This window comes from Caloenas nicobarica, chromosome 3 (assembly GCF_036013445.1).
Source record: "Caloenas nicobarica isolate bCalNic1 chromosome 3, bCalNic1.hap1, whole genome shotgun sequence".
In the NCBI taxonomy this organism is placed as follows: domain Eukaryota; kingdom Metazoa; phylum Chordata; class Aves; order Columbiformes; family Columbidae; genus Caloenas; species Caloenas nicobarica.
This window is the reverse complement of record NC_088247.1, coordinates 52,860,008-52,884,275: the sequence shown is the minus strand read 5'-3', so window position 1 is coordinate 52,884,275 and position 24,268 is coordinate 52,860,008. Positions and strand designations below refer to the sequence as shown.

The following is a 24,268-nucleotide window of genomic DNA, read 5'->3' as shown; positions in this document are numbered from 1 at the left end:
CTTTATTACCTGAGTGCTGACTTTTTTTTTTTTTCCCCTGACATTTGCTGACAGTTTATCATAGAATAATTTGCGTTGGAAGGTACCTTTGAAGGTCATCTAGTCCAGCCCCCCTGCAATGAGCAGGGACATCTTCAACTAGATCAGGTTGCTCAGAGCCCTGTCCAGCCTGGTCTCAAATGTTTTCAGGGATGGGGCATCTACCACCTCTCTGGGCAACCTGGTCCAGTGTTTCACCACCCTCAATGTAAAAAAAAAAAAAAAAAAAAAAAAAAAAGTTCCTCATGTCTAACTTGAATCTCTCTCCTCTTTTAGTTTAAAATCATTACCCCTTGTTCTATTTACAGCAACAGGTTTACTCTGATTAGGTGTGCGTGTCTGCATGAGACTAGCATATCTTTCTGAGGCTGGACTAAGTAAGAGGTTCATCAACATTTTCAGTAGCTCTTAAGAGAGTCTTTGGTCACAGTGTAGTGGGGGTTTGTGAATGTATTTTGATCTAATGTATTTACAAGGAGGCTTCATTTATGCGTTCACTGAAAGAAGAATGATTCCTGCATGGTGGAAGGATGAATGTTCAATATCACTATGACTAGGACTTAAAAATGGAATTCAGTTTGAATTACTGCTTGTTAGTTAGAGTCAACTAATAGTCAGCTAATCTGGTGTATTTAAATAAAATAACATGTAGGTTTTATGTGTCATACTTGAAGTATTTTCATATAGAAAACATCAAATGTTGTTTAAGAGTCAGATAACCCTTTCTAACAAGACAACTCACAATCTTAATTTCCAGCTGTTATCCTAATGGGAAAGGATAGTTTGTGAAGGAAAGCAGTATTTTAAATCTAAATGTTTGGTTTTACCAGTGTAAGTAAACTTGGCTTGCCAAAAAAGATCTCAAGTGGATTAGAATATGTAGATTTTCCTGAAAGGCAATTTAAGGTTGACCAAGGTATTAGCCAAGCAGAGATAGTCTAGCTGTATGTGCAAATACCTGTTTTCTCCAGTCTGAAGATATATAAAGTAATTTACAGAAAGTTGTGCTCAAATTTTGTCGTTTCTTCCATTGTGTATTGAAGGGAAAGAGTGACAAGTTTGGAGGTTCTCAAGATCCAGTCATGCTCTTAATATTTTTTTTTTTTTAACTTGAAGTTGATTAATATGGCTGAACTAATATTAATCCTTAAGGATCTCTCTAAAAAGCTGACATTGTTCCAGGTAGCCACACTTCACCTTTATTACTACAGAAACACTCATCCTTCTCTAAGCTTTTTGAAGATTTTGACATTGAGAAATTACCCAGGTAGAGAAAGGAGGCTGCTGGTGTCCTCTCAAAGCTGGTGACAGAAGCTGGCTCACTGCTGAGGCTGGGTCAGGGGCACTGCCAGACGGACCCTTGGCAGCTGCCGGTGGTGTTGGGGAGCACAGGAGGGCTTGCGGGGCGACAGCAGGGTGCTGCGGAGGAGCTGAGCCCAGTCCTTCCTGCACGTCCTCCCGAGCACCTGGGGGATGTGACACTGGCTGCAGCCATCAGCAGGGCTGGCTGGGAGGGTCGCATGCAGGTTACTGTGCCCGGTGGTTCTCTTTCTGGATTTAAATATATATTCAGAGTAAGCTTTATTTACTTCTTTCCTTCATTTAGGTATATGGCTCTTCATCATCTTGTATGTACCTTTTACAACACTTTGTTAAGGATGAGTGTTTCAGAAACTCTTATTTAGGTCAAAACAACTCCCAGCTTTTGTCTTCTCATAAATGCTTTCTCACTCTATGATTAAATATAGTGTCATCTTTTTATATGGAAGCAAAGTTTCACGTTTGAAACAGATGAAACCCTACAGGTATTATTATGGCTATTAAAAAATGTTGCTGCAGGCGTTGATGCTGAACTGTGTTTTTGAGGACAGAGCCAATAGGGGGAGCACAAGCATTATGTATCTCTTTGGCTGAATTCATAAAATGGTGCTGCATCTTTTCAGGTTTTTGAGGTTGTAAGATTACAGGATGAAGTTTTGCTTAAAACTTTCTTGCTCCTTTTATTTTTATACCTGCATCAGTATTGATATATGTGTTACAGGGTCCAGCTAGCCCCTGACTTAGGAAGCAATGATCCTGTCAGCTGTGCGGTCAGTTCTGGAAAACAGGGGAGGTCCTTGAAGATGCAGCCTTTGGTCTGGTTACCCTGACCCTCTGGTTGTTTGCAAGGGGCGCCAGAGGGGTCTGACAGTAATTAAGGGCACAAGGGGTATGGAGGAGGTTCCTGGTGGCCTTAGCAAGCGCTTTCATTGGTATGACTTGAAATTGCATTGATGGGCCTTGAAATGTGATCTGTTTCCTCAAATGAGATGTTGTGAAATAGGATCCAGGGAAACAGAAAGTTACACCGTGTGCAAGAGCAATGAGCCTTTGGGCTCTTACAGGCATCCTCTGCTGACTGTCCCTCCGTGCTCTCTCTTTCTGCCCAGAAGTTACAGCTTTGAGGAGGGATGGCAGAAGAGGTGAAGAAAGGAGAATGGGTCTTCCTGTCTTGACACCTGGGGTTTTTTTGTTATTGTTGTTCTGGTTTGGTTTTTTTAAGAAACCTTAGCTTAAGGACAGGGTAATCATAGAATCATTTTGGTTGGAAAAGACCTTTGAGATCATAGAGTCCAACTGTTAATCTAGGTTATACGTACAAATTGGGGGACAAGAGGCTGGAGAGCAACCCTGTGGAAAGAAATCTGGGGCTTTGGGTTGACAGCAAGTTGGACATGAGCCAACAGTGCCCTGACAGCCAAAAGGGCCACCCGTGTCCTGGGTGCATCAAGCACAGCATTGCCAGCCGAGCGAGGGAGGTGATTGTCCCACTCTGCTCTGCACTGGTGTGGCCTCACCTGAAGCACTGTGTGCAGTTCTGGGAGCCACAGGATTAAAAAAAGATATTAAGCTACTGGAGAGTGTCCAGAGGAGGGCAACAAAGATGGTGAGAGATCTTGAGGTCGAGGCTTATGACGAGCAGCTGAAGTGACTTAGTTTGTTCAGCTTGGAGAAGGCTGAGGGGTGACCTCATGGCAGTCTACAGCTTCCTCATGGGGTGGGAGGGATGGGGGAACAGCAGAGGCAGAGTTTCTGATCTCCTTTCTTCTAGTAACCAGTCACAGGACATGAGAAAATGGTATGAAACTGCATCAGGGGAACTTCAGGTTGGACACTAGGAAAAGGTTCCTCACTGAGAGGTTGGTTGGTCACTAGAACAGGCTCCCCAGGGAAGTGGTCATGGCACCAAGTCTGTCAGAGTTTAGAGAGTGCCTGGATGACGCTCGTAGTCCTATGGTTGAGTCTTAGGTAGTCTTGCAAGAAGCACACAGTTAGATTTGATCCTTATGGGTCCCTTCTAACTTGATATTCTATGATACTACAACTGTGCTATGGGGTTTTTTTGGGTTTTTGGTTTTTTTTTTTTTTTTGGGGGGGGGGAGGGGTGTTTTGTTTTGCATTGTTGTTGTTTTGTTTGTTCCCCCACCCCCCTAAATCACCATATATGCACCTGGGAACTGATATACTATTGTTTCTGAGAAACAAAGAAAACTGTAGTTTCCTAAGTAGAATATATACATACAGAAGAGAGAGAGCAGAAAGCAGCAGATTTTGCTAGAGGAAGCTGGTGATTTATAAAAGGGGGAAAAAACCCACCCCTGTAGAAACATTTCTATTTTTCTTTTCCCCTTAGTGGAGATTATTTTTGCTGTTTTGCCTTTAATGAGCATGTATGCTGATGGAAATACAATGTTTTTTACAGGACTGAAAAAACTACAGTTTATAATCTTTTTACTTTAAAACCACCATTTCCATCAACAGAGAAAAAAATGAACTTAGCTTTAACTGATAATCTAAAGCAGCCTTGTGTATCTCCAAGGTAGGCTGGTAGGAGAGCTATAGAGGGCAGCCATCACTAAGGAAGCAAGAATACACTTCAACAGTTTTCTGCATTGATTTTGAGGACTGATAGTTCAGGAACAGCTATTGGACTTAATACAGTCTACAAGTAAATTTTTATGCCTTTGTGGACTAGTATAAACAGCTTACTCCACAAAACTCTGAATTACGGTTTATTTTTATAAAATCGGACAAGCTTTGAATTTAAGTTTATTGTAAAGCATAACGTATTACAGCCCTTAAAAGCTGTTCCAAGGTTAATTACTCTCAAAATTAAGATTGTCTCCTTCCTTAATAGTCTGAATTTGACTGAACTCAGCATCTACCCATTGTTTGTTACGCTTTGCTCCCCAAATTAGAAGGCCTGTAATGTGGCTTTTCCATTCCAATTGTAAACCATGATTTTTAAAATAAAGTGTTTACTGTGCACTGTAAGGCAAATTCAGAGTGTTGGGTAGAAAACCTACAGCTATGTTGATTCTTCTTCCGGATGATGTCGGGTTTGCAACTGATGCTGTGGATCAAGAGGACGCATCTTCAGAGAAGGTGCCTTCTTCAGCTGTGGATGTGATGTTTGTATGTTTCAGAAATAAATATCTGGAGAGGATCTGGTCTGTGGTTATTGTGCAACATCATGGAGTTGTATATGGAAATTCTTTTCTCTACCTAATGTGTACTATTTAATGTGTGCTTTTTGAAGATGAATGTTCTCCTACGCATTTCCACAGACCAGATTTTAACAATCCTTCAATGAAAATAATTTCCATGCAGAATTTATATTCCACTGTACACTTCAATGTACCACTGATATGTCAGCAGACATTACTATTTTAATACTTTTTTATTTTTTTAACCCCCAAAGTAAGTAAGGGTGTGATTAGATAAGTGTTAAGGGAAAAAATGCTAATAACGGATGATACCAGTTCCCATTTACTGAACTGGGAGGCCATACAAATCTGGATTGAAAGGCTGTATGTTTTCATGTAAAAGCATTTTTAAAGACTGATCCTGTTAGCTATTGTATTATCTGAACATATCTAGGTACATACTGTATGCTAGTCAAGGAATTAGGTTTAAAATGAAAGCATGCATTTAAAATTGTGGGAGATAATACAGTGAGAAGCAAGGTTTCAGAAAGTTTCATATCTGCTTATTAGCTCTGTACAATGTTGTAGGCATCACATGATGAATCTCTGTTTTTTCCAGTGTATGGGATATATGTATGATTTCTTCATGGTGTGCTAATTTGTGTCAGAATATAGCAGAGATAACAGATGGAAATGGCTTAAATGCATACTTTTCCTTTAATGTATGTGGTTTACTCTACTGCCTTTTTTATACTATGTATATAAAAGTTACTGGAAATGTTAATGTGTTGAGAAATTTAGAGATACTAAACAATCTTCATTACAAAACACAGAAGAAAGTAAACTGCATGCATACCTGAACACTGGTAAACAAAAGTTGTAAAACTTTATTTGAAAGAAAAAGTTACAACATTCCTCATATAATATTGTTGCTACAGAAAATGTCATTCCTAAATGTCAACTCAAAACTAGTTTTACTTATGATCCTGACAGATCAGAAAACTAAAACTGATTCATACCAACTTTTTTCCCATGTCACATTTTGATGAAACCATATTTCCAGCAAGATAAAACTTTCTGACTTGAAGAATTGTCACCTTCAGTTAGCAGAGTGAACTCATTCACCGTGAGCCACAATTAAGCTTTTATGGTTTTTTTCCTTTTGCTGTGAAGTTAGTAGTTCAACAACTGGGACTGCATTTGTTCCAGTGCATATGTGGGCTCAGTCTGGAGTACGTGCTGGCAGACGATGGGAAACCAAACTTGAACCATGCTTGATTGCAAAAAGAGACTTGGCATCGCTTAACTGATATCTTTGCCAATTTCATATGTTGTCTCAGGAAAATGCATCTTTCAGTTTTCAGCAGAGTATTTCAACATTTGTTGAAGATCCTGTAATTTTCATTGCTGGCTGAGAGGAGACTGGCATTGTACCTTGGGACTGTTTCTAACTGCTAATGGCAGAGTTTCTTATAGACTGACTTTGTATGTAATTTTGCATCTGGAAGTGATTGTTGGTGGCAGTAGACTCATCTTTCTTCTCTTAATAAAAAGGAATATGTGGTTTTTATTTTTGTCAGGGCTAACTCATTCGTCTGATTTTTCACTATGAACTTATGATAGTGGTTTCCATAAGGTAGGAAAATTTCTGAATATACAGGAGAGCATACAGACAATAAGCTTTGTGCAGGCCTGCGCAGTTATCAGTGAGTTGCCATTTTGTTGGGGAAACTGGTTTTATTCCTTTTCAGACCGGAGCGGGCTTCATATCAGTTTCTGTGGTTGTGGTACACTTTGTGCCGTCTATGTAAAAAAAAAACTAGTAGAAATCCTCCTAAATACATAACTGCGTAACTGTTACTACACATATTCCTCGTATATAAATTTACAGATTTTTTTAAAAGCAGAATATTTCAAGATGATCAAAATAAGTGATAAAGTGCTTACAGAGATGTAGCTGTGCAGAGCTTTCTGCTTTAAATGCAAACAGACAGGAATTGATATTACTATAACAACATAAAGCTATAGATGTTTAGTTTGCAGAAGCTATTTTAAATGTTTATTTGGACATATTTGGGGGCTGATGAGAGACTGTCCATGCTGCCCAGCTGGTGTTGCCTCAGCTTTGGAGCAGGTAGCACAGAGCGAAATGTGGATGCCTGTTAATGGTAGAACTTTTTTTCCCTAGACAAACTGGCTTTTTCCTTTGAAAAGTCTTTTTGTAGATCCAACTTAGATGGGTCTCCTCCAGATAACTAAAGCACTCCACAACAACAGTAATGATCTGGAAATCATGAGTATGAACATGAGCAGATCAGCTCTGTATGATATTCAGCAACTGTGAGCAGTGCTGGGTCAACAGTGTATGCGCAGAATCAGGGATGTGCTGTTGGCAGTAGTGAGCTGGAAGCTGAGGCTTCCCACGCCCCAGGAGCAACATCTGCTGTGTGTGTATCGCATTAAGTTTACTGTACAATGCATATGCGTGGGTGTACTTGGCTCCCACGTTGTACTTGGAAAAGAGGGATGCCAGGAGTAAGCTCTTTGGCCCCAATCTTTCCCAGCATATCTCAGGTGTGTAAAGGTACCTTCGGGGCAAATAACACCAGCAGAAGCGAGGTCCTCTAGGTCACTGTCCTTCCCAGGGACCCGTGGGGAAAGTGCATCCTCCTGCAAAGGGCTGTAGAAGAAGGTCCTGTAAGAAGCTGCTGTTGTGTGCTTAATATGAGGACGAGCTATGGACTGGATGATTGTACTAGCACGTAGCAAGTGGTGTGTCAGATATGGCTTGAGGGCTCCCACGCTGCACACTTGACCTGCGCTTAAGTGGTAAATCCGACCTAAGGATGTAGCACACTTCTTGGCGTTTGAGCACACGCACCTACTACTTATGTACGTGGCGGGGTTAAGGACTTCGTAGGCAGAGTTCCTTGTTAATGGTTGGTTTTCAGTTGTTTTGACAGCTTCTTTTGATACTGCTGGGTAAGACTAATGGCTTCTGGCTCTTACGGTGTTGCTGTGAGCCATAGGTATGAAAAAAGATGTAACTAACAATTATGCTTTCTTATTTAAAGTTGACTTATCTCTGTTTCATGGATATCCTTGTTTCCATCAACATCATCTCTGCTTTTGCCATCCACAGATAACTTGATGCATGTTGTCAACCCAGTGAACATATTTCATTCTGCCTTCCTGCTGTATCTGTGTCATTTCCCATGAAGTACACATTCTACGGAAATTCCATTTTAAAAGTTTGATTTCTGTAGTCCCCTTTGCAGAAGTGACGTTCCTTGAAGGCTGCAGATCTGTTGTAGATATTTAAAAAGTCAGCTGTAGCAGTGAGAAAACTACAGTAACTGCTGATATCCTGACATCCTTGGATTTCTTCACGTACTCAGCAGTGCTCTAGATGCTTTCTTTACTCAGTGTCGGGTAGGTAACTGTGTGCAACTTTTAGGATCACTTTCCGATAAAATCGGAATGTGAACACTTTCTCTAATTGTTCCAGTCTCTGCGGTCTTTGCATATTTATATTCAGATAGTTTGAAGTGTCTACATTATCATTGCAAAACCCTCAAAACAAGATTTGAGAAGGAACCAGAACTGCATAAAAGTTCACATCAGCTTCACAAGGATAAATGCGAGCACCAGAACCAAGACTATGAGCAGAAAATTGAGTATCAAGTTGAGACCTCTGTTGTTAGCGAGATCCATAATGTGCATCAGTCCGCCCTCCTGTGCTTGCAGCAGACTCGTGATTGTAGCTTTGGGTTGCTCCTTCAGTCATCAGCAATGTAGATTTATATGAATTTCATCGTGTCCTCAGCTGTTCACCTGGTTTTAGTTTCTGCCACTTAAGAGAAATATGTTTGTTTACAGTAACTAGAATTGGATGTTCATATAGGACTCTTTTTTTTTCCCAAATACCTTAAAAATAATAATAAACAAAATAAAATTAATGATGGTTTTCATTTCACTATTGAAGAACTTGCAAAGGACCGATTAATGAAGAAAGGACTTGAATTCTATACAGTTTGGCTCTTAATTTATTTCAATTTTAAATGTGTGTGGTACTCTTCAGGCCCATTAGATTTTTCAAACGAATGGCTATCCTCAAGACTTAATCTGTTTCGGCACTAGATTGTTGAAAATTCACTTCAAAAGAGAAAACGTTACTCATGTGAGCAGAATGTACCTCTGTGACCAGGAGTGTCTCCTACCCTTCTAGGGCCTGGTTCTAGGGCCTGGCACGGCCCAGTGTGGGAGGCCATGCTCTGTTCTGCCAGCAGCGCTGGGCAGGAGTCACCGTGGCTTTGCAAACGCCTTATTAAGAACCTGGATTGCACTGGCAGAGGATGCATCCTTAGTGCTTTTAATAGCACATACGTAACAACTTGTTTTAAGATAGCATTAATAACTTAGCAATTGTGTTTTATATATAGAAATATATATATATATATATATATATATATAAATGAGAGAAACAAAGACAACCACTCAGCCCTAACAGTGAAATGTTGCCAAGACTTTCTTTTAATAATGAGCTAAGTTTTTAGGAATGATCACAAGAGGGTAGTGTTTTATAGTTTTGTAGTTTGATGGCAGAAAATGAACTGGCATTCTTTTATCTTAAATAAAATAACAGGCTTATAGAGCAATCAGCTTGACTAAACTAATGGTCAGATATTACAATGAATCTAGGGCCTATAATGGTCAGATACTAGAATAAATCTAGAGCCTATTTTAAATAATTTAAAACACCAGGATTCTTACTGAAAGGAGCATCAGTTTTTAAAGTAATCCTCATAAATATATGGTTCTGTTTTTAATCCTTGCAGTGAACAAGAGATGTTCACTCATCTCCTTCCATAACCAAAAGAAGGGGTGGTGGTGGTGGTGGTGGTGTTGGCTGTTTGGGGTTTTTTTTCCAGTTTTTAACATCCAGGTCAAAGCTAAAAGGACTACATCTGTTGTTAAATTGAAAATACCTATGGATCTTGTAGGACTTCACAAATATTTTTTTAATTGTATTCTAACAGACACTATTTATTAAATACCCATACAAATACAGATATGTGGTCTGTAATCTGTAGTATATTAGTATGCTTCCAGATATGACCCAGAATACTCTCTGAATGAATGCGTTCATTTTTCTGCTCTGAATTTTAGTGAAGAAATGCGAGTACCTGCTGTCCTCTAAGCTGCCTTACTGACTAGTCTCGATCAGAACAAAATTTCTAATTCTGAAATGGATCATGTCTTCACCTAGAGAAAAATGAGTAGGTTTATCAATATTTGTTGAAGAGCTGGCTGAGGAGACATCTTTAAAACCGGCATATTATTGTTCCTGATTCAACTCTTTTCCAGTGTAAAATTGCTGGGTTTGTTCACTATTAGTGTGTAAGGTGAACTTAGCAGGAAGATGTAGCCTTGGGTGGAGTGGAACAGAGAAATGAAAACTTAATCCAAGCTACGTGCTGTGTTTGGAATTTTTATTATGGCTCATAAAAGTAGTGAGATTTAGATTACACATTCATAAAATTAATTAGGATTGCTGATGTGCACTAGTTGGTGAGTGTGAATTAGGTACGTGTAAGTGATCTGGACATCACAAAATAGGCAAAATTACCGTTGAAAACTGAAACAGAATAAACAGAGGTATAAAGAACCAGAAGGCTGTGTGATGACTAGGTCTTTTTCACATAACTTTAATATGTAGGTGCTAGAATGGATGCTTCTTTCTCAATGGAATTGTAAGTAAGTATCTTATTTTATGCATTCATATATTTTCAAGCAGTCATTTTCATAAATAAAAATACAGTAGATGTTAGTTTTAAAGCCCATATAAGTGTACGAAGAAGAATGCACTATATACAAAAGGTTTTATTTTTTTCAAACTCTGGGTTCAGTTGACATTGAGTGATATAGAGGATGGCAGCAGATTTCAGATCAGCAGAACCCTAAGACACAAATCAACCATACAGTACATGCAACTTATCTGCATTGCTGTAAAGTAACAGTAGGGCTTCCAATTTATTTATACCTTGTTTTGTTCTTGTTTATTTCTTGTTTTTTAAATAAATAATGTTTTTTTGGGTACATAAGAGGAAAGGGGTGGGTTTGTTTCTATGCAGGGTTGGGGGGGAGGCTTTGAATTTCTTTTAGCAATGCTTTACTTTAACTTGTATATACAGGATGTTTCAAAAAGATGGACCCGATTTCATAGCAGTAGTGATTTCAAATTGGGTCCATCTTTTTGAAACACCCTGTGTTACTGGCTTGTGAAAGTATAATCCCAACGTGTCCACAGAATGTATGTGTTGGTAGTCTGCTCTTAACACCTTTTTTCTTCAGGGAGTTTTCAGTACTGGAAAACTGTTGTTTATTTCCAGTTGAAGTCTTTTGAAACACCTCCAAAGCAAATTAAAACTGGAAATCCTATCCATCACAAAAATATAGATTTAAAAAGAGAATAAGTTGAGATTTTTCTATTTTCTGCCCTCTCCCGCTATGAAGTGCACTGTGTTTGTGGCTGTTCTTAAGACGACGGATTAATAGGGAAAGTTCACTGACTAAAATCTCATGCATTTGTGAGAGCGGTCAGAATGCATGAAATGGAAATTGAAATTCATATGGACAGTTTAAATCAATATAATTCACATACTAACTTGCAAGCAGGGGTGGTGTTGCCGATCTCATCAGTGCTTCCCCTAATCCTTATGCAGTAGCTAATTTCCTCTAGCGATTAACCTTATTTCAGAGGTCTGGTCTGAGCATATCTATTTGCCAGATAGGAAGTAAATCACCACTGCACTTGCTTGCATTCTATCGAAAACAGGTTTTCCAAAGATTTCTTCCCTTCCTGCTCACCTGTTCATTGCCAACTTCTACTCATGCAATATTAAGTCTTGAAGGCAGAATACAAGATTAAGGTAAATTTGTTTTGATTTACTGTGTTCATCAATAGGATTGCTTATGTAGAGTGGTAGAGAAGGATGCCTGTTTAAAAAAATGGATGTCTGTTTGACCTCTGTCTATTGATTCTTGAGCTTTCTTTCAATTTGAAAACTGCATAAAGCACCTAGGAGTTTAGCTGAAAACCAGCAACCTGTAGGAGGGTTGGAAGTCTACTGCTCAGTCTTGTTACTGACAAATGCTAGAATAGAAATTTCATCTCTTACGGGTATAGACTGTGGTTTACAAGTTGAAAAGATATTTCTGCAATGCTTTCCCTCCTGTGTGTAATAGTTTGTAATTAATTTTATTTATGTATAATTTATTTTAGGAAAATATGTGCTTGTTCTCTAACAGGCATTTGCTGTTGAAGGTGGTAGTGTCTTGTATTTGTATGATACATGTCAATCACAACAGTAAGGGTGACCTAAACCTTTCTCTTTACCACATCAGATATAAGCCACTTTGTGTGACACTGGCACGTACCAAGTTTTCTGTAGTTTTAAGCTAAAGAGGTTATTACATAAATTACAGCAGACCATAATAAAGTTGTCTGAAGCCAAATATTAAGAACTCTGAGAATTATTTCTGAGCTGTACCAATTGTCATGTCAGTTAAAAGACTATAGAAAATTAGATCTTTGATACCAGTGTCGTAGTGTCAATTTTTTTCCTGCTAAACCACACTGAAAGAACTTTCCAGATGTCACTTAGTTCTGTAGGGATGTATCTAGTGAAAAATACTATGAATGAAGTTGCTTTTTTTTTCTCCGCCCCCAGATCCAAGTTGTGTGTGAATAGATACATATATACATCTATATGTATATATAAGTTCCCTTAAATAGGGAGAACAGCATAAGAAGCAATTGTTATTTTTGGATTAGAAGAGATTTTTGGTTTGTTCTCAGTTTGGATGCCTTCATCTCATAATGGAGAGATGGAACACCTTGAGTTAAGCAGAGCAATTTTCCTGGGATGCGTTGAGGGCTGTGTGCATGGAGCTCTTTGGGCAGACATGGACCAAATTTGGATCCTCTCCAAGGGTTTAAGGATTTTCAGAGAAACCTGAAACCACTCAGGCCCCCCCAAAAGTGAAGCTGCTGTTTGTGTGATCTAGCTACAACATTGAGGAGCTTACCAACTCCATGAAGAGCCAGTACTTTACCCCATTCAGAAAGACATCCCTTGGTTGAGACAGACAAATTAGGTCATGCACAGCTTTTTAACGACAGGCTCTACACACTGTTCTGCACAGAAGAAGTATGGTTTTAATACATGTAGCAGGTAGTAAGAGAAGAGAGCGAGGGCTGGCGTACAGCTCTAGTCCGAGTGCCAGCCCCTCTCGCGAGAGGATCCGTGCATTGGGAGTTGTGGATGTAGGTGGCTCTTCCCTCTGGGGTGACTTTCCTAGAGGACAGTGCAGAGAAGTGCTGGAGCTTCAGAGGAGCATCACAATGATACAGATCAACAAGAGGCAAATTAAAATCAGGCAGAAATTCACAAAGAGCTCTTGGAGCCTTTGGCGTGCTTGTGGGTTGACCTCAATAGTTGAGGCTCTCCGCAGAGCAGAGCGGGTTATGTATTGGACCTTCTCCATGGCAACAAGAAAGCAGAGGGCACAAATCAGAGGTTTTAGGAGTGCAGGAAAGAAGAAGAGTTGTCAGGAACAGTGCAAAGTGCCTATTATCTTCTTTTTGTTTTAGACAGCCTTTGTGGAGCTAGGAAAGCAGGAAAGTGAAGAGTTAGAAATGCAGAAGTCAAGTGTTTCAATGAATGCAGATGGAGGCCGTTTTAAACTTCTAAAAAGCCTGACATAAACAGACTGCCGTTACAGTGTTCTTACTTCAAAACAGAATTTTTAACATTTTGTTTTTCAAGTTGTGATCTGTGTTCTGCTTTTCTTCTTGAAGCCTACTGAGCACCTGCTTCTTAGCAGTGGTGAAGAATTGTAAAATGCAATTTATGGGTATGTGGAATTTACCCAGATCATTGCTTTAGATCCTAATCTTTTCATTCTTCAGTCTGTGAAAAGGCGATGGCTGACTTCCATACCCACCCCACTCCCCTGCTTTATTTGTTCAAGCACATATGAAAGCCTGGTGATATGGCTGGTGTCACAGACCTTTCACCCAGGAGATCTGGATATCGCTGCCTGCCTGTTATTGACCCAGGCAGATCATCTGATTTACCAGTATCTTATTTTGGAAGGGAGGAAAAGAAATCTTGTTGAAGCATTTCCATTCAAAGTAAAAATTCTTTATGGTGTGTAATTAAAAGCTTATGTATTGTTGCTATAGGGAATTTTAGTAGTATATTTCTCAACAGACAAAACAGAGTAAGGCCTACTTTTTTTGTTGTTACACATTTAGGACTATCTGTTTACAAAATGTAGGTGCAATGGTAGAGGGCTGCTATGAGGAACAACATAAAGCGTACATATATAGTGTATATATGTATAAAGTATATAACTGTGTCTCTTAAGTGAGAGTTTTACTTCAAGTAGTGGCAAACGGAAGCACAGTTGTCTAAAAACTCTAAATAAATATTTGTGGCGTAAAACCCTGCAGTATGAATCCTCCATGGAAAGAGGCTGGCTTTGATACATGCTTGCTTAGCTCATAATGAGATGGGTTCTGCAGGTGCTATTGCAAGGTGGAAAATAGGTTTTCAAGATGATGATATATACAGCTCTCAAACTTTACTACTAAAACTGCACTTGCCCCTAAATGTCTTATGAATTTATACCATGGTCATATCTTTGACAGAAGGCCGCCTCTTGTCATTTTTTTTTCCCCTGGGCGGGGCTGCAATAAATGAAATTTCTATCTACTGATATATGCCACAGGAAGGAAAACCATTGCTTAGCTATCTGCCACCCAAATTACATGATGATCCTGACTGAATCAGAGACACTTCGTTGACCATGAATTTCTTTAGATGTGGCTCAAATTCGAAGAACCTTAAAATGAAACAGAAGTGTCTGAATTTCAGACTCTTTTTTTAGTCCCTCCACATTGGACTGCAGGGTCAAATAGTGCTGTATGAACAGAATAGGTGTGCTGCCAGTGGCAGTGTTGGTATTTAAAGGGAGACTTTTAAAAGAAACCAGATTACACATGGATATTTTAATACCTTTAGAGGATTCCATGTAATGACATCTCATTTCAAAACTGAACGTCGGATTTTGTTATGATGTTTTTAGCTATAGTTGATCTTAACTTTATTACTAATGAAACACACAACGGGAACTTCATAGTTGACTTTCATAGTAACTATAATTTCATAGTGGCTATAATTTTTCAGCTTTGTATGACTTTATGCTGTAGTGACTTAAGCAGTTCAGGTGCTTGCCAAGTACATTGTGCTTAGCTCTTTGCTGGTCACTGCCTGCCCCAAGTGCAGTAAAAGCAAGACGTGCACAGCAATTCTCAAGTGATTTGGCTGAAGGCACATTCATTCTCCAGCTCAGTACGGGCTGGGGTGCATTATGCTGTTTATGCTTTTCTACACAAGGCACGGTGGGTGAGCTACTAACAGACTTACACTAGTACAGAAAACTTTGTGTAACCAGCTTGTGCAACAGACACTGCACAGAGAACAGTATTTCCTGAGGATGACTTAACATCATTTTTTTAATGCACAGGGTGTGCAACCTTTAGTCTTTGGGCTCTGTGTGACCTGTTACAACAACATAACTGTCGTCTTGTCTGCCCTCAGCAGGACCGGAACAGCATGAGTTTTTACCGATGTAAAATATGTACTATATGTTTTTGCACATATGCAAGCAGCCGTGCTGCTGTGTTGCTGCATGTGTTTCACTTGCAGGACTCGAGGTGCAGGACCTGTGGCTTTGAAATGCTTCTGTAAAAGTCAGCATTATCTGGTTGGGTATCACAGATGCGAGGCCAGCACAGGTGAGAAGAGATGGCAAGATCCATCAAGGAGGGGAAAAAAATTATCTTCCTTTGGAGAGGTTGACTGATGTTGCTGAGGGAGCAGGCAATATCTCAGAAAGCTCAGTTAAGCTGTCAGACTGACATGAGCTGTTTGAACATACATGACCTGACAGGTGATACAAAAGGATTTTAAAAAAAGGAAGGTAGCGTAAGTTAAAATGCATACCTTTTACAGCTAGAAAATGGCATAGAAAAGAGATGAGGAAAGGTCAAAAGAGAGTAACTTGCTTTTCTTGATTTCAAAACTCATGAGTTTGGAATTTTTTAAAATGCCTAGATGTTGTTTTATCTAGTTTGTCTGTGGGAGAAGTTTTCTTGTAAGTGAAGGAAGCAAATTCCATTTCTGTATTTCAACAAGTTTGTCTTTAGAAGTGCATGGCTTCAACTAATAAACACATACCTTGCTTGTTAATCCTCCATGACGCTGTCACCCACCTAAAGTGTGCAGAAAGAGAAACAGACTCAGTAACACAGCTGCATATGGGTGGCTATCAAGGTCAACATGGACAACCTGAAAAATAATTACACTGAAATGAAGGCTGATCATTGCCAAAAATAGCAGCTGTTTTCTGCTCTTTAGTTCCATGCCTGTGTTTTAGATTAATATTAGGAAATACTATGCATGCACATACCACTTCTTGAAAGGAAAGTGCAGCAAAGGGACAAGCTATATTTGACTTTTTTTTTTAAGTCAAGCAGTGTTACTCCTGTGTGACAAGACTGAGTATTGCACAAGAGCCGCTGTTGCCTGCGTTGCTGTGCAGTTGTGTGTTTAATCCAGTGGTGTTAATGGATGCGAAAGGCTTGACTTGTGCACAGTACGAATCTGCAGGAAGGGTCACACGGCTGACCCTGCATGTTACTATGTAGGGGATCCCCTGTGCCCGCTGCCCTAAAATGAGTCACCGATCACAATTATTGCTTTCTTTGCTGACATGTGACTGTTTCACTGATTTATATTAGGTTATTTTTATCTCTGTTCCTGGGTGTCCTTCACAATGAGAGGAGATATGTGACCCAAGTGAAAGCTGTAGGCCACACTTGTTCCTGGTGCAACCGCACTGACTCTGTTGAAGTCACATGGGATAAATTTGGCTCCTTTGAAAATGCCACAGCAATTTTAGACAAGGCCTGTTTCCTGTCATATGTTTACTAAATGCAGCAATGATATCAGTGGAATAGAAGAGGTTGGACATATCTGAGCCCTGAAAAGGCATTGTTAAAAAGTAATATTGTGTAACTGTCTATTGCATAGATTTTTACAGTAAGATGTCCCCGAAAGCCAGTAATTCAGTTTCATCACTTGAAAATAAATGTCTTAATAACTATAAACATAGTTATGCAAAAAGTCACATGAAGTTATGTGATCCATAGTCTAGTATGTGTTTAGAGCTGTTACCAAAAATTACCTGGCCAAAGAGAATCCTGTAGCTGTTTGTGTGAGCAGTGTGATACTCCTAGGCAGGAAGAGGCATTCTCTGCATGATCAGAGGAGATAGGTTTAAAGATTTGTGTGTGCAATGCTAAACCAAAGAAGAACCCTGCATGCAGGACTGAATGCTGTCACTTGAATTGAACCTGGAGCCCTTTGTCGCCATTGTCGGTGGATTGTGTGGCCCCAAGAGGATAGGAGATTGCAGAGTTTTAAAGCTCTGCCTGTGCACAGCAGCTGCAGTTGATGTGTAGGCATGTGTGTCATCTTCACTAGCTGTCCTCTGTTAATGTATATATCTTGTTCCAAGTTGTATTGCTTTGTTTTGAACCCTGCTGTAAAATACCTCCTCATTGACGGTATGCAGTCACTGCAGTTGAGAACTCCAAGTCTGAAAATTGTCCTTTTTCACTGAGGAAGATGAGGGGTGATAAGGGAGTGAAGAAGGAAGCAGTCTGAATTGACTCTAGAGACCTCTAGAGGGTCTCGCTGCTGTCACTTCAGTGAGTAAGTTTCCAAGGATAAACCAGAAGTCACGTACAGGTTTTCAAGTATAGAAGTGATTTATAAAGGTATGTCATTTTTAAAAAATTTTATATTTTTGTAAAAAGAACAAAGTAGTCTAGAGGTGAGTTGCTAGGATTTACCCCAGCAGCTGGATTTTGTATTTATCTACACTAGGGTGCAGAATTCTGTTGATTATTCTGATTTTAGGCTGAGTGTTGCACTAAGCAGTTGTGTCAGTGAAGAAGGGTATTAAGGGTGTTAGCCAGTTCAAAAGCTTAACTACAGAAAACAGAAAGGTGGCTTGCTTTTTTTTCTTGTGGTGTTGCTTTTGTTTTAGTTTCTTAAGAGGCAGGCATGAAAGAGGAAAGAAAGGGCTGGAGGTCAAAACCAAAGACTGGGGTGGGTGAAGGCAAGAATGTAGACAGTGGTACAGCAGAGGAAGAGAGTGGGTGTGTGGAAAAAGAGCAAGGAATTGTGCAAAGGAATATAAAACTGCAGCTGGAGTACATTAAGTCATTGAAGAGAACTAGAGAGACTGACTTGTGGCGTAGAATATCATTTTTTCAGTCCCATGCAGAAAACATTTCTTTGGGATAAAGGAAGAAGCAACAATCCAGCTCACTTTTTGGTTTGGGAAGTGCTGATAATAGGAAAAGCAAACTCTAAAATTGTATCAGTCTTTTTACCTTTTGTTTTAGAGTCTGGTACTGAAGTGTCAATGCTTTTCATATGTTTGGGAGAGGATAGCAAAAACCTCTCACTTTAATTTAGATTTTTTTTTTCCCCTCTCTTATTAATTATTTTTACAATCACCCTTTGGGTTAGCTTTGGTGTTCTCAGTGTTCTAGAAGCAAGATCGCCAGTAAGAGCCTTTACCTGTATTTTGAGTCCATGAAAATGCGAAAAGTGTAGATACAAAGACATTACACTGATGAATAGCTGAACACATCAGGCTTGGCATTTTGGGTTTTGGAAGTTATCTGCATACCTTGTGGATAACTGGGACTTAATTGGTGTGCTGGTCTGTTAGCTGATGCTTTGGGCCGCTTTATAAACTCTGTGTCAAATTCCCTGCAACTGCTGCAGGACCATGCAGGGGGATCTTGGCCAGGTGCTTCAGCCTCTGTACTCATCTGTTCCCCTAATCAAAATGAGATGTATAATAACTATGTACTCATTTTCCATCTGTTGATATGATTTGCCTTTTAAGCAGTAACCTTCTTCTAGGAAATTAACTCCTTCCTCCATTGCATGGACTGACTACCTGACTTGTTATAGTTTCAAGTTTGGTTTTAGGACCTGATGGTTTGTATAACACTGCTTGCTAATAGGAAATGGAGTAAGTGCAATTGGAACTGAAGTGCAAATTGAAATACATCTAGCATGTGTAAAAGGTGGAAGTGGAAGGGCATGCTGCAAGTTGTGGTGTTGTATGGAAAACATAACAGATAGTTTGCCTAATGAGTAACAGTAACCTTTTTAGCAGCTTGGGGACAACAACATGGCATCGATTGAGAGAAGAATATAGTAAACAAATTCAACTTCTGAGAAGTAACTTGATGCCAGGAAAGTCCTCTTAAGCCATATATCAATCTCTAGAAAGCAAGAGCAATTTTCTAGTTCTAAAGTGTGTTGTAGTTTAGGGAACATAATGTTACTTCCTGTGGGATTTTTTTTGTTTACCTAGTTAGGATATTCCTAAATCAAATTAATCTTAAAGCAAATAAAAAGCTGTTCTTGTAGCTGTGTAGGTATATCCCACAGATTTTTGTTTGCTGATGGTCTGAAAAAATCAGTGAAAATCACCTTTGTGCTGATTATAGACTGATTTTAGTGAGTTTCATATTATACAACATAACTCTTAAGAGGATGAAAAATAAATGCGATATTTTGAAATAGAAACGTGGTATACGCATAGATCTGAATCTCTCTGAATACAGATAACTTGTTGTCTTGAGGAGTGTGGCAAAAAACCCCAGAAAACTGGTTTTTGCCATCAACTAAATGTGATATTTCACATGTCATTCATAACATTTGTCACCTGCTATGAAAGCACATGGTTCTGTCATGACTGTCAGCTGTCGTTACTCGGGGTTTGGATGTCTGTGACATGGGATGCTATCGGTGTGAAATTTTTAGATTTAATGTAACAGTTGAGCCGCAATGTTATCTATTTTCAGTTCCCTAACTCTGTGACAGGACAGAATTCAGCTGCACGGGCATCTAACCTGTGGTAGCTATGGATGCGTTCCAGTAAAGAGCTGCCTACAGCAGTCAAGTTTCTGTGTGTATGTTCCATCTATACGTGTATACTTACACACACCTTTAAAAATCGAGAGTTTATGCAGCATATGTATTAGGAGAGAAGCATTCTCTGCATGGTAGAATAAATGCAAACTAAACTAAACTCTAACTTTAGCCTTGACAGAAGTCTGTCTCTCAATCTTCTTGTTCATCTTAGATGTTGGTTTGAAGGCACTGGGAGGTCGAAGTGCTGCTTCTGCCTCCTGGAAACAGCCTCCAGAGAACTCGATAACAGATTGTCTGCCTTGTGAGTAACAGGACGTCCGGACACTTCCAGTGCTTGTCTATTCAAAACTGGCATAAGGCTGCTGAGCACAAAACCAAGCACCTGCTTATATTTTTGCCTGGTACCTACCAGTCAATAATAGGAAAAGGAATGAGGTGTGTCTGTTCGTTAACAGGGAAAACACACCTCACAAGATTAAGGTCTATATTAAGTCTGTCTCTTCTAAAACCAGAACCTTAAGCAGACATAAGTAGTAAGGTGTGAGTTGAGTGAAGGGGGAACATGATTGTGAGGAGGAGGAATTCCTTAGAGACCTTAACATTCATTAATCACACTCCTTTTAAAAAATGTTTGTATATCTAAATATTAAAATGTCCTTTGTGACATGTTTCTGTTTGAGATACACTCTTTTTTGTTTGCAGTCATTTTAAAGCTGGGGTTGTGTTTTGTTGTACAGTGTGTATGTGCTTTCCTTAGTTGGACACGAACGGATTACTTTCTGCATTCAAAATTCAGTTCATGATGTTACAAATCCTAGCTAAATGATTTATCTGTTATTAGAAGCATTCTAGGACAAGTTTGGCAGTTACAATGACCAGAAGGAGAAAATAACACCTTTAAAGGAATTCACAGCACGAATGCTGTATAAATTCTGTAGCTTGAACTGCAGCTTGAGTAACATGATACAATTTCAGTTCTGGTGTTGCTATAAAATGTTTATATTTTTTACTTAAGGGTATTTTTTCATTGTATAGAAAGAAAAGTTTGCTTTCTCAATGTGCTAGATCAGAAAAATGCTTTTCTGAGTTAAAAGCTCTTTCAGCACTTATCTTTGCTGGGCTGTGGATAGGCAGCTTTGGGGAAACAAAAGTGTCTCTACAAATCTTTAACTTAATTACTTGCCTTGTGAATTTTTTGTATTAAAACAACAAAAGTATTTAAATTTAAAAGGAGAGACAAAGGTCTGAGGAAGATAATGAAAGCTTCTCACCTTCTGGTGTACTGCTGCTTGTGTGAATCATCTACCCAAGGACAGCTAGTATTTCACCAGCATGTAGAAAAATCTCAGTTGCCTTTATTATCCCTAAAATATGTCCCCCACAGCATTATATTTTTGACTCAGAGCTGTAATGCCTACATTTCTGTATTTTTGATAAGCAATTATAACCAGCTGTTAATTTGAGTAGCAGAGTTTTTGTAGAAAACTACAGCTACAGTGCCTTGCTGTAAGAATTAAAAGCATAAAAAAAGAGGTTCCTTACCTCTGGTGTGGCTGTTAGTGAAGCACAGAGGAGCCCGCTCCAGGCTGTGGGAAGTGTCTGTAGATCTCTGGCAACTTGTCCCGAGTCTGTGACCAAGTTGTGGGAACAATTGAAGTAGTTCGAGGGGAAAGAAATAACAAAAGTTTGAGGCAGGACTGCCGGTGTCATTCAGCAGCCCACAAGTTGTGATTGGTCGCATTTCTGCCTTGGGACACAGGCAGTGGCTCCTCTAAATCTGTCCACAGCCGTGATATACTAAACACAGGCAACAACTTTCCTGGGGCAAGGGGAGCCGTGTGCCGGGGAGCCCACCGTGCAGCCCCGGGGTGAGGGGGTCTGGGCTCCTTCAGTGGGGAAGCGGAGGGAGCTGCTTCCTCACACCTGGCCTTTTCTTTAACAAGAACTTGCATGGGAATTTGTTCTGGGAGCTGCTTTGGATGTGGTACTTCTGCTACACTAATGTTTGTTCATCATAAAAACCCCTAAATCTCTAGTGTGGGTGATCACATTTCATGTGGGTTTTTTACTGGAAATGATTTTCTTTTGTACAACGGATTTCTTAAACTACACTTTCAGTATGTATAGTTTTGAAAATCCTGTTATGCAGCTGGTATTCAGTTTACAGTGTATGATGTGTGTTTTCCAGTATCATCTTTCTTCTGACAATGCTTGAACTAATGTAATTTTTCTGTATTTCAAGCCTCTTCCAACCTTTTAAATTAATTTGTGGGTTAGGGGAATTTTTTTTTTCCCAAATAAAATCTGGTGTTTTATAAATTCATCTCCAAAATGTATCATTCCTATATAATTTGAAGTATTAACCTCTTCTTTAAAACACATAATACACCACCTTTTTCTCGCCCCCCCCCCCCCCCCAACCTTGGGTGGCTGGAAACTGATTTTTGAGAACCCATTCTGTTTGGATAGGAGCAGCAGCTGGATGCTACTTTGCAGATTATGTACATTATCCTGTGTTGGGAAATGACAAATCAGACCACAGTGCATATGAGGAGTAGGTTTTGTGCATCTGGGAAGTGGAGGATTTCCTGGGTGTGAAAGGACCGACCTGTTGAGTGTGTGAGCATCCAGCATCAGCTCAGCATGCAGATGCAGGTGACAGCGGGTGCCTTTTCATGATTTGGGAATTGCAGGCAAAAATACAGCAGCTTGGCCTAACTCTGCACGCTTACAGATCCAGTTTTGACAATCATTGTTTAGCATAGATTAGTGCTTGGCTTTGAGCAGAAAACCAGACATGGTGAGGGGTGTTTTTTGCTTAGTTTTTTTGGTTTTCTGTATTCCCTATAAGCCTTGCTGTGATTCATGCTACAAACCAGAGACAAAAAGACCTTGGAGTCAATGTACCACCTTGTTTCAAACTGAGCTCTATTTTCATTTTTGTAAATAAGATTTAGCTTCTCTGCAAAATTGTTAATAACATAGTTGAAGTTAGAAACTCAGTTTTAATATAATAAATCTGACAACTTCTGCTATCCTTTAGTATCAAACTCAGGAAATCTGAGGTCACATATTTCAGTTGAAAGTTAATTGAATATCTCCACAGTGAGGAGTGATAGTTCTTTACTACTGCAAAAGGTTTCATAATTCACTTATAATGGCATTATTAATATTATAAATCTCTCACAGTCAAGCAAACTGTATTTGGCCTTTTTATGAGGCAAGTGTCATGGTTTTATTGCATTCTGTCATCCAACAAAAGTACTGCTATCATTGCATTGTTTCCTTTTTGTAAGATGTAATACAAAACTTTTACTGTTGAAATTTACCTCTGTACTTTGTTATTAAAGTCCAACACCCAGCACTGCAGTAGCTATGATGCCAGTTCTTCCGTTTTACTGAGTCGCTGTAAAATGATCATGTTATTTAGTTACTCCACCCCAAATTCTCAGCTTTTTTTGTTAGCGAGTAGGACCTAATCATCATTTTAGAGCTTTTTAGAAATAAGATACCTCAAAAGAATGCTGATTTTGTTTGTGAGCTGCTGACACATTCATAGCTTAGTCTTCTTTTTAAGAGATGATACTTAAATGTGCAAGGTAAGGCATTAATAAAAGTAGTAGTATCTCAGAAATATAATTCATGCTTCTGTAAATGTCTAACTTGGATAGAAATTTTAGGACTGAAAATATATTCATTAAATAACAATAACACGCACAAATTCAGACCACATGGTTGTTGTACGTCTTGTATCGATGTTGTTTCTCTGACAACAAGCTTGTTTGGGTACGCGCGCTCGAATATTTTTCTAGTTCGGGTTAGTGTCATTCCCTTGTGTAACTCACAGGGATTTTGGTGGGGTTCTGAGGCAGATGCCAAAGTGCTGCTCAAGGGATGTGTCAGTCTGACAGGTATAGACAGTATATATGAGCACATTGTTGTACTGCTTGATTCACCCCTGAGTGAATGGGTCCAGAAACCCATGGATATCACAAAGGAAAAGCTTTTAAAAAGGAATCTGTGTTGGAGGTTCTGGTCTGCTTTATTTTGTTCTGGGGAACAAAAATGTGCAGCTGTTGCTTGTTTGACCTTAAATGGAGATGATCTGGGCTTTCTCCAGTGGGATTAGAAGTCTGCCACCAGAGCATGTTTCCTCTCATAAATTTATTTAGAGACCAGTTGATGTTTGGGATAATGTCCAAAAAGAGATGTGTTATACTTCAGCATACCAGCTTCTTTCTTTAAATAATAGTAAGACTTCTATTCACATTGGCAATAATTTCCTGGACTATTATATTTTTGCCTTTTGTGTGCTAATTTTTAAAATTCCAGTTGTAGACACTGGGCACCTGTATAACCTGTGTAATGAGTTTGAATGTCAGTATCTGGATCTGTTGATAATCCATGACTGCATAGAAATTTATAATACACAAGTAAAGAAAATCAGCAGTGAGTTTGAGTACTCAGGTGAGTGCATTATTTCATGGTGCTGCTCCAGTTTGCTCTCATACTGCAAGTCTACCTTGACGATTTCACATGGCTAAGGTTCTTGCATTGTACACATTTGCTTTAAAAGTAACTTGAAGAGAAGGGTGAAGTGGATAATCCCACAGATGTGCACTGGTTTGTTTGTGTAGGTGGGATAGAAGAGCAGATTTTGGTATT

The 24,268-nt window shown here is 39.3% G+C and overlaps 2 protein-coding genes across 4 annotated transcripts in view; one reads left to right on the top strand and one right to left on the bottom strand.

The window, feature by feature from the left end:
• Positions 1 to 24,268, top strand: part of CEP85L (centrosomal protein 85 like) — a 151,443-nt gene that overhangs the window by 79,354 nt on the left and 47,821 nt on the right. The window lies entirely within an intron of this gene.
• PLN (phospholamban) lies at positions 12,704 to 21,300 on the bottom strand. Its single transcript, XM_065630894.1, has 3 exons — positions 21,146 to 21,300; positions 15,815 to 15,849; positions 12,704 to 13,176 (listed from the first exon to the last, which is right to left on the bottom strand). Exon 3 carries the CDS (start codon positions 13,053 to 13,055, stop codon positions 12,897 to 12,899), a length of 159 nt encoding a protein of 52 aa, XP_065486966.1. The 5' UTR covers positions 13,056 to 13,176; positions 15,815 to 15,849; positions 21,146 to 21,300; the 3' UTR covers positions 12,704 to 12,896.

Excerpts from the sequence above, each read along its gene's own strand:
- PLN (XM_065630894.1), bottom strand. The coding sequence starts at position 13,055 with ATGGAGAAGGTCCAATACATAACCCGCTCTGCTCTGCGGAGAGCCTCA.